The sequence below is a fragment of the Harmonia axyridis genome, chromosome 2 (genome assembly GCF_914767665.1).
Source record: "Harmonia axyridis chromosome 2, icHarAxyr1.1, whole genome shotgun sequence".
NCBI classification, from domain to species: domain Eukaryota; kingdom Metazoa; phylum Arthropoda; class Insecta; order Coleoptera; family Coccinellidae; genus Harmonia; species Harmonia axyridis.
This window is the reverse complement of record NC_059502.1, coordinates 37863507-37884636: the sequence shown is the minus strand read 5'-3', so window position 1 is coordinate 37884636 and position 21130 is coordinate 37863507. Positions and strand designations below refer to the sequence as shown.

General features: G+C 36.3%; 1 protein-coding gene across 11 annotated transcripts in view; it reads right to left on the bottom strand.

Annotated features, from left to right (window-relative positions):
* The window catches only part of LOC123672359 (glutamate receptor ionotropic, kainate 2-like), a 528220-nt gene that overhangs the window by 433640 nt on the left and 73450 nt on the right, over positions 1-21130 (bottom strand). For 10 of the 11 annotated variants that reach the window (XM_045606439.1, XM_045606449.1, XM_045606450.1 and 7 more), the window contains 2 exons: positions 19027-19188; positions 13191-13442 (listed from right to left, as the gene is read on the bottom strand). In XM_045606439.1, coding sequence (XP_045462395.1) covers positions 13191-13442; positions 19027-19188 — 414 coding nt within the window. The remainder of the gene's footprint in view (positions 1-13190; positions 13443-19026; positions 19189-21130) is intronic. The other variant, XM_045606445.1, reaches the window with a different exon arrangement.

Here is a 21130-nt window from a genome sequence, read left to right as displayed (position 1 = left end):
GGCCAAAAATAAAAACTGAATAAATTTCGCAGAAATTTTAGATACTGTATTCATTAGGATTGAGCGGTACACGTTGTTTGAAAAATTCTGTCATCATGAGATCTCTAAACTATAAACGTCAAGCTTCAAAAAGCTTTTTTTTCAAATTGAGATACGACCATTGTTATCGAAAATACATCCATTTGAAAAACCGCTTCAAATTTCGAATTTTATTTTGATCCTTTAATTAATTCCCCTAGTGTATTTTCTCACAACATTTTCATACATGAAATCAAAATCAGAGCAGAGTTACGGAGATCACGATTATCGCGCTCTACTACACATGTTCTAATTTTTTTCCCATTATCTATTCCTTGATCATGTAGCCAATAAGATCATAACTTGCCCCCTATTATCTTCATAAAATGAGTTGAATAGTAACAGCTTTAATTCTCATTTAACTATTCATTTCCATCTTTAGACAAAGTCTTATATTACAGTTCACCCTGTAATGACTATGCTGCATAAATTCATTAATTCTGCAAATGAAACATCTCAGTTTTAATATCCCTGACAAAGCTGATAAATTACATCATGCCGACAACTATCTCGATTTTCATTCGTCTTCAGAAAGAGAACGGAAAGGGAAACAATACTTCAGCGTTCAAGGGAAATTCGTATAGTCGAGTGTAAACCCCGGACTTGAATTGGATGATGAAAGATCCATTCGAATTCACGTAAATATCCGCAAGCATCTTTTCTCTCACCGTGAACAGAGAACAGCTACTTCCCTTTTCAGTTCATTTGCTCCATGTAGCCATTCTCGTCGAAAGACTGTTTTTCCGTTAATTACGCCTTTCATTCCACTTTATGTGAATGGAAAAACGTGAAGACTCATAAAAATGTGTGTGTGACGCGCAGTTCCCCATAATCTTTTAAGCTTGGGGGCGTTTTTGAATCCATGATTTCCTTTGCAGAATAATAATGACTTCATCAATAACAAGCTCACATTGATGAATTATACTTACTCGTTTTTTCAAGCTCTTTCAGCACTTACAACTTCCTAGATAAAGTACCTGACAAAATTTTGAAGTTAATGTTCAAGTCTCTGGTTATATTAACCATATAGTATAGGATCCCGATATAGAACGACCTTCACCGAGATGCTTATTCGATAAAACGTATTTTATATTTAATTTAACATGTCAATGAATATATCACATATGGGTTGCCTAACAAATTTTAGTCCAGAGTAGGTTTAATTATCGAAAGTATGAAGCCCATAGAATGTGCAAACGTTAGGTTGCCTATTTTTTTCCGGTCACAACTCTCGGTTGCCAGGTATAAACAGGTCAATCTATACTAGCATTTTGCAACGGTCTGACTATTTAATCAAAATCAATATGATTAAGAATTATTTTATTATGAACACGGTGGTGTAGGGTTGCCTGCGAAAAATCAGTCCAGAATCCCGGTTGTCGAATTTCAAAAAGTTAAACATTGCTGCGAGTGAGGACACAGCATAGCAGCTGTTTGAAGTCCGTCCAGTGAAAGAAAGAGAGTGCGCATGCTATTTGTTCTTGGAAATGAAAAGGATAGCGATAGACTCGTATATGCGTGCATCATTTTGGAGCAGATAATTATCAAAATAGATGAATAGTTATTTAATTTTTTTTTAATCAATTAATTATTTATGTGTGTATATTTTTTATGTGACACTGAATGAAAAGGATAGCGATAGACTCGTGTATGCGTGCTCATTTTGGAGTAGATAATTTTTGAAATAGAGGAATAGTCAATTAATTATTTATCTGTGTATATTTTTTATGTGACTCTAAAGAATCTTTACTAAAAAAGAAGGTTATAGTAATACATATATAATACTAATCTTGCAAATTTCATCTTTATTATAAGACGACAAAATGAAAAACAACAATTAAAAAAATACTTCTGTTTTTCATGAAAAATTTTAAATACAAAAATTTTTTGAAATTATTCAGGTTCCGAGTCATCGGACATATAACTATGATCTCCAACTTCTGAATCTTCTTCGTCATCATAACTCTCCGTTTCAGTTCTTTCGACAATGTCTTCTATCTTCAAAGGTATATGATCCCCAATGAATCCTACTGGTTTAAAATATTCATCTAAGAACCAACCGCAGTTCTCAGGCTGAAGTTTCACGCATATTGGATCCGTTGCATTAAGCCACATGGAATTTACAAAAATAGTTCGTGAAATTTTTTGAATTTATGATATCCAGCATGGTGGTATGGAGGTGGAGTCGAAGCCTTTTATTTTTTCTGAGAAGTGCTCACTGTCTTCTTTGGCAGAATAATTTTTCATTCAAATGCGATATCTCATGCAAAAATAAAACAAGATTTTATTTCAAAATTTGAACGACAAAAAACAAGGAGAAAAAAAACCGAACAAAAACAAATAGGATCAAAATAGCAAATATAAAAAAACAAATTTATATATGTAGGTATTTAAATAAACAGAAGGATATAAATAGAAATAAAAACTAAAATCTTTCAGATGAAAATAACATTAAATAAAGAAATGAATTACTACAGTTGAATAAGAGAAAAAATATTGAAAAATCAGTATCAATCTGCAGTCAACTCATCGTCTTTAACATCCATACATAAATTTTCACTATCCATCGAATCGAGCATATTTTTTGTAGGTTGAAAACGACAACAATCACCTATCTCTTTAAGTCCTTCTTTAGCATGTTATAATAATGCTATAATTTTATTTAGAAATCTGTTTCTATTTTTTGGTTTGATGCGGTTAATAGCTGAAAATATTCTCTTGCATTTGGCATTCGAAATCTGAAATATGCAGCCACCCGAATTTGTCGATGAAATTCCAGTTAGACATATTTTTTTCCACTGAATAGAATACCAAATGTGAGATAATGGTATATTTTCAAAGGAAGTTTACACACCGCCTGTTTTCAATGAGGCACCCTTCGGATATTCCATCATTCTTCGTATTTATTCTCAGCCGACAGAAGTTTTATGATTTTATTATGTTTAAGTAGGTACGTTCTTCTAGAAACACGTAGAACGTAGAACCTCAATGAGAATGAACAATGAATTGATTCATAGAAACAGTCTAGACATCCGAATTTCCATATTCCCAATCGCCTCGGTTATATTTTTTAAAACTACCAAAACCTACTAAAATCTACCAAAGGATTTCTTCCTACTAAAAACTCCATGAAAATGCGAAAAATCTACTAAAAAAGTAGATTTCTACTAAATCTGGTCACACTGTATACGAGTCTATCGCTATCCTTTTCATTTCCAAGAACAAATAGCATGCGCACTCTCTTTCTTTCACTGGACGGACTTCAAACAGCTGCTATGCTGTGTCCTCACTCGCAGCAATATCTAACTTTTTAAAATTCGACAACCGGGATTCTGTAATATTTTATGTCTATAATATTGTAACGTTTTTCAGTTAATTAAATCAGTCAACTTCCCACTAATACTAATTTATTTATTGATTTACACAAATAGACTTGACTATTCACATATGATTCACTTCAACTACATTAATTTATTTTCACTATTTATCTCTACTGGAGTGTACGGCACTGGAGAGTCAATCCGTCGACTGTGTCCTCCTCTGCATTAGCATTGGTTTAAATACTACCGGCATCTCTCTCTAGAAGACACTCGATCGTTCTAGCTTTGCCTGGACGCTTCGGGTCTGTTCCAGAAGAATGCAGTGGCGTAGGGCTTGCGATCTCGTTACACTGCCTCCTTCCTAGGCTGTTCAGTCCCTGAACATGTTCGGTACGGTGACTAAATCGGCAGGATTCTCCATTTCTGCAGTTTCCTTTATGATGGAAATAGCACCCAACAGTCTTCTCAGGATTAGTGATTTTATTTAAGGTGCATACCAGAATTTGCAGCCCGGTTCCCTGAAAAATGAATTCAAGCATATTACGAACAATTCTCCAATTGAGTTGATCCAAACCACAACCCAACTTTGGAACGGCCAATTTCTTTACATTGTGCTTCATTATCTCTTCCCTTAAACTCAACAAAGTTCTCCATAATTCTTGATAGCTCGGTTTTTCGTGGGAGAGTTCTTTAGTTATTAGATAGAACAGGAACCGTTGACGGTCGAATAGCTTCAACGCCTTCCCAAGTTGAGGTTTCTGTCGGACCAACTCGCTCACACGGCCAAACTTCTTCCTGAAGACTACGGCTATTCCTCTGGACATACGCAGATCTTGTGCTACACAGTGGGCTAGTGAGTAGTCTCCTGGCACTAAAAAAAGATCTCGCTGCTCTTCGATGGTAACCCCAAATCTTGCCTTGCCGGTACCACCATAGTTAGCCATGAAGGTCTCAAAACTCATGTCTTCGTACTCCTCACTTATTGTTCGTCTAACTCGGTTGACGTCTGGAAAAAAGTAGTCAGCCTCGTATTTCGCCAATCGGTTCACATGGACTACTCTCCTTTTACCCTTGGGGAAACTCTGGATACGATACACAACATCGTTTATCCTCTTGATCACTTTATATGGGCCTTCCCAATCTCTTTGCAACTTTGGTGATAGTCTTCGTTTCCTCTGAGGGTTGTACAACCACACCAAATCACCAATATTGAAACCTCCCTCGGATGCTTTAATGTCGTAGCGGGTCTTCATGCGATCACTTGCTATCTGTAAATTCTCTCTCACTCTTTCATGAATATAATGTAGTCTTTTCTTCAGACGGTTGACAAAGGCTTCATCAACTACATCCTCACCAGGTTTGCATCCAAACTCGAGATCGCATGGCAATCGTATCTCTCGACCGAACATTACACATGCTGGAGTTTCTCCTGTTGATTCTTGTACTGATGATCGATAAGCCATTGTAAACAGATGCAGATATTTATCCCAGTCCCTTTGATGGTCAGAGACTACTTTAGTCAGATATTTTCCTACAGTCCTATTCATTCTTTCAACCATTCCATCGGACTGTGGGTGGAGAGCTGTTGTCCTTGTCTTGTGGATCCCTAATAACTCACAGACATTTTTAAATAGGTCGGATTCAAAGTTCCGTCCTTGGTCGGAGTGTAGTTCTAGTGGGACTCCAAACCGACTGAACATCTCTTTGATCAGAACTTCTGCAACTGTGGCGGCTTCTTGGTTTCGGATGGCATAGGCTTCGACCCATTTGGTGAAGTTATCCATCGCTACCAATATGTATTTGTTTCCTTCATCAGTTTCTGGGAATGGGCCCGCAATATCGATCGCCACGCGTTCTAAGGGACTACCTACATTATATTTCCTCATGGGTGCTCTACGTCTTCCCCTCGGTCCATTTGCGGAGGCACATAACTGGCACTTGCGGCACCATTCATTTACGTCATCTTTACAGTTCATCCAGAAAAAACGTTCTCTTACTTTTTCCAATGTCTTTTTGATGCCAAAATGACCACCAGAAGTTCCGTCATGTAACTTCTTTAGTATTTCTGGTACTCGGCTTCTTGGGACTACCAGCTGATGTCTGGTTTCCGTACCATCGATATTCTCTACGGATCTTTTCAGCAGATCGTCATCTAAAACCAAGGAATCCCACTGGGCCCAGTACGACTTGATTTTAGGGTTAAGATGGCACACTCTTTCCCAGCTTGGTCTTTCTCCCTCTCTTTTCCATCCTATGAGAAATTTCAATTCTGGATCAGTTTCTTGGTCTTCCTTCAGCCTTTCTGGTTCCCAGCTATCCACTACCGTCGTCCTCAAGCACTGCACCTTTTCCTCCATCTTGCTGCAATGCTTGCACTCTAAAGGGCATGGTCTCCTTGACATTGCATCAGCATTCGAATGGATTTTTCCTGCACGATGTTCTACAGTGAAATCGTATTCTTGTAGTCTCTCTATTCATCTTGCGACCTGTCCTTCCGGATTCTTGAACTTCAGGAGCCATTTCAAGGCAGCATGGTCTGTCCTCAGTAAGAAGTTACGTCCATACAGATATTTATAAAAATGTTCCATGGACTTAATGGCCGCGAGAAGCTCTCTCCTGGTCACACAATAATTTCGTTCAGGTTTGGATAGCACTTTGCTGAAGTATCCTATGACCTTCTCCTGGCTATCTTGAATTTGCGAAAGCACACCACCTATGGTCATATTACTAGCGTCTGTATCCAGAATGAACATTCCATCTGCCTGAGGATAACTCAAAACGGGAGCTGATGTTAATGCCCGTTTCAAACAATTGAAAGCAGTCCTACATTCTTTATCCCAGACAAAATCTTTTCCGTCTTCGGTCAACCTAGTCAATGGCTTAGCAATATTTGCAAAGCCTAGGATGAACTTTCGATAATAAGTGCATAGTCCAAAAAAGCTTCGCACTTGATGCTTGTCTTGTGGTTCCGGCCACTCCTGCACTACCCGTATCTTATCTGGATCAGCACTGATACCTGTTTGGGACACGACATGTCCCAAGTACTTCACTTCTTTCTTGAAGATGTGACACTTTGCAGGGCTCAATTTGAGGTTGGCCGTTCGTAATCTTTCAAGTACGTCCCTCAAGTTCTTAAGATGTTCATCAAATGACTTCCCAATAATGATTATATCGTCCAAATAAACGAGACATGTTTTCCGCGATAATCCTCTTAAAATGGTTTCCATTAGTCGCTCAAAAGTCGCAGGTGCATTACACAGTCCGAATGGCAGTACGGTGAACTGCCATAACCCCGTACCGATAGTGAAGGCTGTCTTCTCTTTATCTTTGGGATCCAATTCCACCTGCCAGTATCCGCTTTTCACGTCCAAAGTGGAAAACCATTTAGAGCCAGAAAGTGTGTCCAATGTGTCATCAATTCTTGGTATAGGGTAGCAGTCCTTCTTAGTGACTTCGTTCAGCTGCCGGTAGTCAACACAGAATCTGGTGCTCCCATCTTTTTTCTTCACTAAGACCACAGGTGAAGCCCAAGGACTATCAGATGGTTCTATTACCCTTGATGTTGCAAATCTTCAATGATCTTCTCTGCTTCTTCTCGTTTGACAAGCGGAAGTCTTCTTGGATGTTGTCGTATAGGGCGCGCGTTTCCTGTATTGATAGGGTGTTTTACAACATTTGTTCTTCCCATTTGAGCTTTGTCAGTGGCGAACACATCACTAAACTTGATTATCAGTTCCTTCACCTCCACCAACTGCTCTGATTTCAGATCCACGCATGAAAATGTCAACTTGTCCATCAGTTGCTGGGGACACCTGGCTTCCTTTGATACCTCTTCTTTCGTTTCACCAATAGATTTAGTTACGTAAGATACCTCGCTGCATTTACCCAGAACTGTATTTCTTTTTAGCGTCACAGGATAACTATTTGCGTTCAGTATTCTTACAGGTAATTCATTACTTGATTTCACTAGAATTTTTCCTACCAGAAGTCCTTTCCCGAGGCTATTTTCACAGTCAGCTTCGATGAGGCGAATACAACCATTTCGGAGGTCTCCATTCAGATATCCCTTCACTATACTCTCTGCTTGGGCAGGTAAGGTAATGTCTTGGGTTGAAAGGACCTGAATCGTGGCTTCTTCACACGTGCGGAATGGAATCTCTACTTTTCCGATTCTTATGACATCATTCGCCATATCTATCTGGAAACCATATTTCTTTATTACATCCATTCCCAAGATCATTTCTTCTGTAATATCTGCCACTAGCACTTGATGTCCAAATGACATTCCTCCGATTTCCATTATTATTTTCTTCATTCCGTGTGTTGGAATTACTTCACCTGTTGCTGTTCGTAACCTGACTGTCACAGGTAAGGTCTTCCCAACTCCTTTCAGGCCTCACAATTGTCCTAGTTGCACCTGTATCTATTAGCAATTTTACTGGACGTTCGCTGATTTTGCCGTCTACGTAAATACTGGAGGACTCCATGACAGCTTGGATCGTTACTTCTGGGGCATTGTTGTAATGGGTCGGTTTATGCCCCTTTTTACCAACCCATTTCAGTTTTCCTTATCGGATTTGACTTCTTTGAATGGCTTTTGACATCGTCGGCGAATATGTCCTAACTCACCACAATTCCAGCACCTAGGTCCATTGGGGCGTCGTTCTTTGGACCGAAGTTCCTCAAACATTCGGCGAACCACTTCCTCGATACTTTCTGTTGTCTCTGGCTCTTCCACGGTTCGTCGGATCTTGCAGTAATTTTTTCGCGAGGCCTGTTTTGCTGCTTCAAACTCCAGTGCATGGGCCAGAGCGTCGTCCAAAGTTCTAGGTCGAGCCAAGCGGAGCGTTTGTTGGATATCGGTGTCTCTTAATCCATCTATGAAGGTCTGAACTGCAAGTTGTTCCAGAAAGCTATCCGGTGCTGTAGGATAAGCCAATCTTACCAAACGTGCTATATCGACCTCGAACTCCTGGATGCTTTCATTTGTGTTTTGTACACAGAAGTTATGGATGTTCAATCAAAGCTATGTTTTGCACAAAAAAAGGGGAAAGCATTTATTTACCGCTGAAGATGAGTATGAGAAAGTGATATCAAAATGATCATGTTACTACAATGAATTCAAAAATGCAATAATATACAGGGTATATCTTTTGAAATGACAAAGTACCCACTACTTTTTTACAAAAGCGGCAACACCGCAGCATTGAAAATATTTCAGATCGATAGAGTAGTTTTTCTTGTCTAAGAAACGAAATTTTCAATGAATTCTTGCTTTCCGTTCTCCGTAAATGTCTAGCGTACCTTCGACCGTGATACACCCTGTATATGCAAAAATTTGAAAAATCTCAATCATCCCTTATGATCTTTTTCATCCGGAGGATGAGCTATAGGTCCTTAGCATGCCATATACCCAAAGACACACACACCACATTCGTCGACCAACTCGTAGGTCTATGGCGAAACTACCTTGGAGATCCCGAACGGACCCACAAATTTCTGGGCTAGCTTAGCGCTTAAACCATTCGCCTTGTCAGAGAGCACGTAATTTTTCTTTCAGACTCTCTTTCCAAACGTGAATCTCTCATTTCGATGTCGTAGGTTATAACGATTTTATGACCTATCGTATGATTCTGTCAACCTATTTCTCACATCAAGAAATAGAGTTCTCAGAGGAGAAACACGACGTAGCAGATCAAAACCATTTAAAGGGGACTACTTCCTCGTCAATGTCATTTAGATTAATGTCCCTGCGGAAAATTACCAAATTTGTAGTGGCGCTAATAACGTCATGTTAAGCAGATCGAAAGGCACACGATACCTCCGATAAAATTCTATCCCAGAATTTTGGATTATTCGAAACATATAATAATAATTACCCAGCAAAAAAGTTTTCAGTACCGAAGTAACAAATTACATTTACTCAAAGAAAATACTTGAAAATTCCCTAAAAAACAAAATGAAATGGCTAGTACTCCAGAATAATGATAGATTTAAAGATGGACAAAACCCAAAGTACACAACTATGAATAAACTAATATCAACTATTTCAGCATAATCACAAAGCCGATACACTACTGACCTCTGGAGAATATTGGTCCGAGGCGTGGTTAGACTGAATATTTTCTAACCTCTGACTGCCATCCTCGGGACCTGAATGTTTACCCGAGAGTAGAAATGGGCAGTGAATCCCTTCACTTGAAAGTTTTTGGGCGAATTTCGCGCACTGCTGAACCTGCCGCTCAATTAAGGTTGAAAATTTCAGCTTCTCCATTATGCCCCAAAAATCAACACCATAAACGGAAGGAAACTCAAAGAAGCAGCCTTCATGGCCATCACTCCGAATCCCATAAGTATGCCTTCTCTGGAGATCAAGGAAGTCTGGGCACCAATCATAAGATCTGATCTGAGGAAATTGAACTCGGTCCAGGTCGGAAGCATCTCGACACCACCAAATTAAAAAATGAATCAGAATTCGGACGGATAACTGCGCACACCATCTGCGCAACCCGAATATTCCACTACTGCGCATCCCAACTGCGCATACAGGTGTAACTTATATTAAGCTTAATGCGTATAGATTACTACCTGCTTCTGTAGACTAGTGGTGAGAGTTGAAGGATTGCAACCGATACGACTAAGGTTCAAACCCCGATACCCTCATACGAAATCGAAAAAAAAAGTATGGTGCTTACAAGTCCAGACAGACCAAGTTTGGCAAACGGTTCTTCTCAGAACCACCCAATCGGTCCTTCTCAGGACCACCACCCTGAGGACGGCAGGCGAATGCTTGCCGAAACGTCGGAAACATCCAACCGCACAGATGATGGAAACAGCCCAAATAACTATCTAACATATAGTCCATCATACATTATCAAGACAACCATCAACACCATACTCCGGCTATAAGCCAGTTTCCTTATATACGACGTATTTCAGGAACTTCCTCTGAATTCGCTCAATGTGAATAAGATGCGTTCCATAAATTGGGAACCAAATTATGTTAGCGGACTCCAAACTACTGAGAACAAGTGAAAAGTAGACATTTCTGAGAGCAGACAGATACATCTTAACATAATTAGATCTCCCTTTAAATAAAAACGAATCAACCTCACAAAGTTAGCAGTAAAACCAAGTAAAACTGGTGGAAGGTTTGTCGAATCATCAGAATCATGAACACTAGGAGCAGTCAGTTTATTCACGTTAGAAACATGAGCTCCAAATAAATCTACAATTTGTTTGGGATCGTCATAAAGACGTTCAACTGAAGTCACCAACAAGGAACACAGTCCCCCAGAAAAATTTTACTCCAATGCAGTTGTTAAAGTCTCCAGCTAAAAAACAGTATTATCAGGCGGAACATAAACTACACTCAATAAAAGGACAGGGCCCAGTAAAACGATACAAACCGACATCTACCAACGGAACACGATTGATCAAAAATGCTGCATCAATAATGCTGAAAGATGTACTGCTAGAAGCTGCCACCAGAACTCCACCGCCACGAGATCTATTAACCCTACCAAACTGTCTATCACATCTTATTACTTTTTATTCTAGACGAAACAGTTCACCATCAACAACCGAATCACTGAGCCGTGTCACAGTTATACAGACTATATCACACATATATTCACATGCTGATCTGAAAAATGGTAATAACTTAGTGTTGGAACTCTACAATTCTGATAAGAAATAGTAACCTCTAATAGTTCATGGGACAGATCAGCAGAAATAAACCGGTTGGGCAAGTTATTTTCTGAGCGCGACTCCACCACTGATGGAACCCCAGATATATACCTTCTACGGAGATTTGACTCTACCGCAGCCAAACTTTGATCCAACTCAGATTTAACAGACTTGTAAAATGATAGATAAGTTTTCTGTTTCGGCGTTCAGATTCCTAAAAATGTCTTTACAACAACGTCATCCAGGGTTATATGTATATTCTGGTAGCATGTTTCTACTGTCTTTGTGGAATATGGTAAAATTTGTTTAACTGATATTGAGTTGAATAATTATCCCCTTTGAATTAATGTTCCTATATTTTTTATAGCCCATGGTCGCATAGGAGAGTTTTATTACAGGAGGTTGTCTCTCATTGATATTAGTGAATATGTTGTCTGTACTTATTTTAGGAAATTATGTTATTTTTGGAAGTTCCTACTAGAATGAAATCCGCAGTTTTGTATTCAGGAACTGAAGAATTACTTGAAGAGGTTTCTAGAGAAAATTTTTCAGTTTCCATATGGTGGTGGATTTGGTATGTTTATGCATATAATGATGTTCTTCGTTTCAGGGTATTTCATATTCTAATGCTGAGAATTCAATCGTAAGGGAAATACTCAGTCTATTGATGTTTTATCTCATCTTGGGATATTGCGCCTTTCTGGAATTATCTTCCACATATATTATGACGCTGCATCATTTTCGATTAAGAGCTTGTTCCATTACCCTAAATCGGTTCCATACTTTTTTTATATTAGATGCATTCACCTATACCTATATTATTTCTGCATTATTTTCAACGAAGTTGCCTGCACCTACTTCATCTTCGCCCACCATTTTTCAGTATACCTACATGAAATTCTTACCTTCAGAAATTCAAACAGCTGGGTGGTCACATTGAACGGTATATCTCAAACAATAATCAAACAATTTTTCGTGAATTATTTTTAAAAAAATGTGAAGAAATTAATTGTCCTCATCCCTGAGAATTACTTCAATGCCACCATACATGGGATACATTTTATTTATTTTTCCGTTACAGTATGAAATCAATAAAGCAAACGAAGAATGGTACACTGACGGTGGCTTTTGAATCTCCAGATCTACTTTCATAAAACAACACTCATGAGTATAAAAATTAGAGAAATGCTGACGTGAACTAAAGAACTTCTGATTCCTCCTATATTGATGCGTCATATATTGTTTGCCATCTTAACCCTTGGAGACAAAAGAACTGTATACAGGGTGACTGGTACATTTCGATAGAAGTTTCCTACGGTCAAAGAAAACACTTGTTTCCTTTGCCATTTTTTCCGATTCGGCTCGGTTGAGAAGATACATGCTATTGAAAATCCATAAGATGTATGTAATTTTTAGTTGAATCTCGAAAATGAAATAGAATCGTAGGAAATGATTTTCATAATTTTTTTATAATATGTGTGTTTATGAATGTGATGGATCTATTCCGAACATAAAATTTAATCAAAGTCCGGTCAACTCCAGAATGCCCTATATTGAGAACTACTAATTGAGAAAAAAGAAATCGAATCGGAAAAAAATTCTAAATGAAAAATTGTTTCTTTTGGCCTCAGGAATCTTCGGTTGAAATATATGTACAAGATGAAGACTCAGCCTGTACAATTGTATTTATAGTTGCAATGGATGCGCGAAAGATCGAGCACTCAAAAACTCCTAACTTCAAATCAGTATTTTCACTATCTTCTTTCGTATTCCTCAATTCCGTCAGTTATGCAGTTCAATAATATGAGATGATTTTTATTTGATATTCTTCTTCAATAGAGCGATCTGTTCAGGCGACAAGCTCAACAAAATGAATTATTTTTTGGTGAATTGAAAGTGAAATATACCACAGTTATAACATTTTATAGCTTCAAAAATCTTTTTCGTTACGTTCTCCAGATATTAGACTTATTTCTCTTCAGCCTTCAATCTTTTACGATGCTTAAAATCTTCTGAAAATTTGAAATCTACGAATTAATTGAAGATATGCTGATCTTGAATTTTTTCAGAATATGGAAATATCTGAGAAGAGGTTCATCTTACCATAATCTCCTTCGTATACAATGGCCACTCGTGTCCAATTCAGAAACTCCATCACGTCTTGGAACGCAGCATTGAGCAAATGTTGAGCGGGATACAAATTGATTGCGAATTCTCTGAATTCAGATTCCAAGTCTGGTCTGGCTTCCAGATGTGGGATATCCAAGGCATCGCATATGGCGTGAATATGGGCACCCAAAACTGGATCTGATGGACCGAACACAGCTTGCACTCCAAAGTCAACCAACTTGCATGCTGAAGTCAAAAGGTTTCTTAAAGAAAATTTACGAAAAGCGATGATTTAACGTCCGTAGCTTTCAAATGCTTGTGCACAACACAACAAAGATACACATAAATATTTGCTTCAGTTCCAGACTTCGATTTTATCGTTGCTATTGTGGATTATATTGAGAAAGTTGAAATAGGTGTTTCAATAGAAATATGGAAATATTCACCAATATGATGACTAACAAATTCGACGACTACCAACCTGTGGAACAAGCAGGGATTCACGGGGGGTTCCTGTATATTTTAAATTCTATCCAAAGAAATTGTGGTATTTCAGGTAAGTTAAGAAAAAATTATACATGAAAAAAAAAATTTTTTTAAATATAAATCAAAAATATCCTGGGCTTGCAAAATTGGCATTATGGTTCGTGTTCCCTGTTCCTTTCGTAGTTTACATTTTGAGATAGACCAATTCAAATAAAACAGAAAACTAATATTAGATATGGAATGATTTAGTATTCAATTATTTATTTAATCAGAAATTATAATTTCCTTACGAAAAAATTCGTATGAAAAAAATGAAACAAAGGATTTTGATTATCAATCTTCCATCCAAATATTATTCTTATGCTATGTTTACGATTGTTTTTTTGCAGACATGCCACCAAAAAAATTATCAGGAGCGCAGAATAAAGCACTAAGTGCTCAAAAACCTGCTGCCTTAAAAGCCAACACAAGTGACATATCAAAGTTTTTATTACCACAAAAACCGTGTACTACTGAAGTGAGTAAAACTGTCAGTCTTAAAAATTCTGATATTACTGATTCAAGTTCTACAGATAGCGAAAGTGAACAAAAAAAATATATAAAACTTGAATCTAGTCAAAATCACAAAAAACGAAGAAAATCGACAAAATCATGAACTCCAAACTAACAGAGATTGATTTCAACAATCCAACAACGTGGAATATAAATATGTAATAATACTATTACGATGTCTGTTGAACATGGTCCTATTTGTTGTGATTACATCGGATGTTATCCGTTGACGAACAACAGGCGATTTGAAAAACATTGGTTCACAAACATCAAGAAAAATGGAGAAAGAATTTTTAGAAATTGGCTCATTTATTGTAAGGATTTGGACTCACTATTTTGTTTCCCATTTAAACTTTTTAATGATACCAACAACATTTGGACCATTGATTGGAAACATTTAAATCCTACGTTACCTCGTCACGAAAATTCTATCAGTCATAGAGAAAACTACATAAAGTTGAAAGCTTTTGAAAAGAGATTGAAAATGGGTGGGCAATAGAAAACGAGAAAAATAAGTGGAGGCATATTTAAAAAGTGATCATTGATGAAATTTTACATTGTATAACATCTGAAATAATCGGACATCCAAATTGTGGTAGACTTCTTAACACAATTGAACTGGTAAGTTACTATGATAATGTTATTAAGACCCACAATAAAGGCAAACTCTCCTATTTTTCTTCTGGAATACAAAATGAGCTGATTGGTTTAGCAGCTACTAAAGTACGAAGACATATTATTCAAGATATAAAGGACGCGAAATATTTCTCAATATTGAATGACTGTACCACAGATGTGGCTCATCGAGAGCAGATGGTTCATATAATACGTTACGTGCATATTGAACCAAAAATGTCAGGAAAACTAGCTAGTGATGAAGCTTATCTTTTTGATGCAAATGCAAAACTCAGAATTGGACTATTACAAGTGCTTGATAAAACAATAATGGAAATGGGAAAAAGATCTGTTGTTTTGAAGGAAGTGGCCGACAACTTCAGTTTTTTGAATGGAAGTGTTATTCAATCTATGACTATTGACGATTTGAAGAAAAGTGCTGCAGATCTTCCAACAAAATATCCTTCTGATTTGAATGCACATGAATTTTCAATGGAAATTGAAAGTTTTAAATTTCAAAGTAACCTAATTATAGACAACTTTATCGAAATTGGGCCATTACAAATATTGAATGGTATATATGATCTGACTCTTGAGAATATTTATCCGAATCTACAAACGGCTTTGAGAATATTTCTGAGTTTGCTAGTGACAACTGCTACTTGTGAACGTTCTTTTAGCAAACTAAAACTCATAAAGTCGTATCTTCGTTCCTCCTTGGGACAAGAGCGATTATCAAATATGTCAATCCTTGTCATCGAAAGGGAAGTGACATGTACCTTAGATTACTCGGAATTAGTGGATTCATTTGCCGAATTAAAATGAAGAAAAGTGAGATTTTGAACCAATAACGTACTTACATAATTGTGATTATCGATTATAATTTTCTAGTCAATTATCCGAAAAAATACTTTACATTTTCAGTTTTTCGAAAAATTAAGTAGAAATATATGAATTTTTTTAGATATAGGTACCTATTTACTATATGAATATAAAAATTTTGTTTTGGAATTTGCTTTATTTTTATATAAATAATAATATTTAATCAAATAAGTAAATATCTACATTATTGTGTATTATTCTAAAACTTTAACGAAAATATATGACGTAAATTATGAAGAAAAAACAAAGAAAGAAAGAAAGACCAGATACATAGGACATGTGATGAGGGGTGAGAAATATGAGCTTCTTAGGTTGATGATAGAAGGAAAAATACAGGGCAGAAGATCGGTGGGGAGAAGACAAAATTCTTGGCTGAAGGATTTGAGAAGATGGTTTGGTTGCACCTCCACCGACATTTTTAGGGCAGCTACATCTAGAGTTTTGATTGCCAGAGGGATCGCCAACCTTCGTTAGGAGACGGCGTACTAAGAAGAAGAATGGATAAAGAAAAAATTCTCGAAAATGGGGGGCGCTGTCAAATATATTGCCACAGGCGCAATACTACCTAGATACGGCCCTGTGTTGGACCAATTCAAGTCTGAAAATTGAGATTATAGCTTCAAATTATTAACTTATTTGTAAAGAAATACACAATATTTGATCAACTATTATATAGGGTGTATATATTTGAAGTAGTAATTAGTCATTTTTGGAGAAATGAAACATTTTGAAATCTGAAATTCTCATTTCTCTAGAAATGGCAATTTCTTTCTTCTTTAAAAAATTTGGGAAAAATGCATAATCAAAATGTGAGAGTTATTATCAGTCAATAGAAATACTATCTGAAATAAAGAAACTGCATTCAATGTTTATTTTCAGTTTTGACAAATATTGAATTTACATAATCATTCGATAAGATCTATGAAAAGACCTACAGTAAAATTTTGTATTAGGAATATTCAGTATAGCTATAATGAACTGAAAAGAGGCAGAATGAATAGATCTACCTTTCAAAAACCCATGGCTTATGTTGCCTTACAAGCAATCATATTTAGGTGTAACATCTTTGAGAAATCAGGTTATAAGAAGTCCCTCATTTCCAAGGTTCATCAATCCTTTGAGTACCTTAATATTTCCATATAAAATATTTTCGCTATCAGTGCGGATAACACAAATAGGTACTTACTTTGAAGTAAAATAAAGGCGAGTTTTTTTTAATTCGACAACGAAACTATCGGTTGTATGGCACATAGACTTCACAATACTGCTTCCACTTCCGCCGATATGATTTTAATTTCTGTGCATTCAATTGGTCTTAAAATTTTCAAATACTTTTCGATATTTTTTGTAAGGGTCGAACGATGAAAGGTTTTCGTGAGTATGCAGAAACAACTTACAGCAATGTTCTTTCTTATTCTAGAATTCGATGGCTTTCACTAGTTCTAGCTATTGAACGCTTGCTGAAGCTATGGGTGCCATTGAAAAAAAAATTCTTAGCTGAAAAAAAGGCCTTAAAAGCTGTAACCGATTTTTTTTGTCTCTTTATTAGAACAGTATACTCTATTTCTACACAGTCAAGCATTTCTGATGGACAAACCGATTGAAAGTATTGAAAAATCATTAATTACTGTTATTAAAGATTAAAGTAAAAATTAATTGAGAGGATAGGTACTAAGAAAGAGTTGAATGGAAGATTACTAAATAACTATTTTGGAAACCAAACAAGACAAGTCTACAGGGTGGCCACTTTTTTAATGGGATTGTATTGGTAGCTTTTAAACCATAAGAGTTAGAAGGTCGGTCAAATGGAGAAAAAATTGCATGCATAAAAGCATCATAAAGCAGTTCAAACAAATCGAGATTATCAGGGCCGGTTATTGAGATATCATAAAAAAAGTGAATTATGTCATTTTGATTTTTTTTTTCCCACTTTATTTCAAATATTATCAAAAAATGTTACAGGAATTTTTTATTCGACAGTAAATTGTTCTCAATTTGACGTAAACAGATTTTTTATCCAACGTTTCATCATATAATATTCTGTTAATAACATCAATATTATTGTGATATATTTCTTGAAATTAGCGTTTTTTATGAATAAGTTATTTTATTTCCATTAACAGATTATAATGTTTAAGCATAGAAATGTGACAGTGGGACAAGATTCTGCAATGATGATTTATCATGAAGTAAATGAAGGATGGTTCCATTGATGATTGGTAGGATTTCCCAATGACTGTCATTTGGGAAGTACGTAAAAAACTTATTATCGACAATTTATCGAAATTGCTACTCCTATTTTCCGATATTCTAATATCATAGAAATATGTCCGTTCAAGTTCAATACAAATATTTTTCATTTTAAGTTGGAAATATTCTTAGGAGAACTATTCCTGAACGTCAAGTCATGTTTAATTTAGATTTCCAGTCTCTAGAATGGAAATCTAATTAATTTCTAGAATTTAAACGATATAAATAAACATATGGTGGTCAAGAGATTGAAGAGTATGTATGTTATGCGATTCATCACGGTTTTGTAAATTTTTGTGTAAAATTTCATAAATAATCATTCATCATAATACATTATGATGTGTTATTTATTGCCATACCTTTCTTTTTTTTTCTGAAACTTTTTTTGACCTACATCTGAAGCTAATTCTCATTAATTTTCGGCTTTTTCTATCATAACTTGATCAGAAAAATCTTAAAAATGCGAAAAATATTTTTTTAGTAAATTTCTTGTTCTTCCTTTTTTTCCACCTCGTTGACTGTGAAGGCTAATTCTAGCAAAAGTTGACTGTTAATTACCGTTTTTTATTAATGATTCTAAAAGCTGACTGTTGAGCGCAGTTTTTAAGCATACTGAGAAACCGTGAATTAGCCTTTTCTCATTTTAAATTCTGATTCGAAAATTTAGATCATAATCCAAATTCACGTAACATTTTCACTCAAGACCAACATTTTCATAATTTCTATCAAAGTTACGAACCTGGTTATTTTATTTGCAAATGTAAAGTTCATGGAGTTTGAGTTCCAAAAAAAAATTCACAGAAATGTCTTGTAATTTTTTTTTATATCTTTTTTAAGATGATCAAGTCGAAAAGTTCATGAAAAATTAATAACTCGAAAGGAAAAATCGCAAACCATACATGGGGGTGATTCGAATAGCCTATGACACGAGGGACCTGTTTTTTTTTCACCTCAATCTCTTGACCACCCTGTATTACGCCGTTATGGCGGCAAATCATCTCACACATCAGTATGGAAAATGCGGATGACATAACGGCCGGCCTACCTCTTTTGCTTGCATGGAAACTGTCATCTTTGGGCACGTACTGGATATCGTACACCAGGGAAGTACGAGGCAGAATCTTCTTGTCCTTGTTGATCTTGTAGACAGCGTACTTAAAGGCCAATTCGACGGCACTGTTTTCTTGGTCTTCCGTAAATATTGCCCCTAGAAAAAATTAATCAAATATGAAGTTTAAAGGGTCTGCTACAAATTCGTCTTCTCTATAAGGACAATTTCGACAAGCTTGTCCTGGATTATTCGCGTTAGAAAGAATTCGTACGAGTTCGTTCTGGAGTTCTGTTCCTCAGAAATGAAATTAATTGATGTTCCGTGAAGTAGGACGACTGATTTCATTTGCCGTGATTATTGTGCGACCGAATAGAAAGAGGGTCGGACAGACTTGCTAACATTTTCTTCCGGTTTTGTTCCCAATGTCGAGCGTTGATGGTGATATGTTTAACCCTTTCGGTCATGGCGTACACTTCAGTGTACACACATTTCCATTGATTTTTATTGATTTCCCTTTCCCCCTATACTTCGTGTTTATTGTGTATACTGCATTACTATGATGTATATAGCACTCCAGTATACACAATGAACACGAGCTATAGAAGGAAAGGAAACTCAATAAAAATCAATGGAAATGTGTGTTCACATTGGTGTACGCCATGTCGGACAGGGCTTGAAATGGTAAGTTGTATTGTAGGCCTTTAGCAGCAAGCTGAGTTTTCATTATATCAACGTTTTATTTTATGTTCCTGATCTGGAAGAACAAAAGTATATAATACAAGTTGAATGAGCCGAGCTGAACGTGGATGAATTATTCCGAAAAATCAACCGAGAGATATGAAATGGCTCTGAAGAGGTACTTCCTCAACTTTTTGATTTATAGATAATAGAATAACTATATTTAACATTTTTCAGTAGTACTGTCAGAGTTGTAGCTTGATAATCTATTGCGAAAACTTTTTGTAGGAGCTGACTTATACAGATTTCCCAAGTTACTGTGTCCGTGAAGTTAGCACCCACTTTTTTGAAAATGAAGAATTTTTTTTGCTTTCGTTATATTAACTGTTTGTAATACAAGAATTTTCGTTTGTAACTCAAGGATACTGTTAAAAAAATACCGCAATCCGCTGGTTGCAAATTTCACGCTTTTTTTGGATTTTCCGATTTTTCTCGAAAAAAAAATATTTTGAAAGATCGTTAGTAACTGTTTGTAACACAAACATTTTTGTTTATAACCTAATCTTTAATGAAAAAATATCTTCTAGAATGCGAAGTTAGCACCGAGATTAGCACCCACTTTTTCGAAGATGAAGTTTTTTTTTCTGTATTCGTTAGTAACTATTTGTAACACCAAAATTTTCGTTTGTACCTCAGAGATGATTGTAGAAAAATATCGCATTCCACTGGGGTGCCAATTTCACTTTTTTTTACGATTTTTCTCGAAACAAAAATTCAGTATGAAAGTACATCATAAGTAACTGTTTATAATACAAAAATTTTTGTTTTCAACCTATAATGAAATAATATCACTCCGAAAATGCGGAATTAGCTCTCACTTTTCAAAAATTCAATATTTTTCTCTTGCTTTGGATAGTACTTCATCACGAAGTGAAATTCGTTACTAGAATCACCCGGTATAATTCACCCCAGGTTTAGAATTCAATAATTATTTCACTAGAATCACCTAGTATAATTTGCCCCAGGTTTAGAGTTCCATCATTATTCTACCAGTCCAGTTCAAGAAAATTCATTTGGAATAATTTCTGATTTATTTATTTCATGAAAATATAACGATGCAAGCGATGTGGTAGCGTGTAGATACTCACATATACTCCCAATAGGTGACAGATCTACTTCAGGGATGCGCCCCTGCCCACGCGAGCTTTGGTTTATCTCCCAAGACCATACGGGGAAAACCATTGTCCTCTACCTACAATCCTTTCTAAACATGATATCCATCACCTACTATCCTTAACCATCCTCCAACCCGTCTAGCCAGCGTGGAGGATTGAGGCTAAAAACCCCCAAATAACAAATGGCGAATTTCAAAACAAAAGGAATAGTTCCCCAGGTGGGTAGGAACCAATCTTCCAAATCC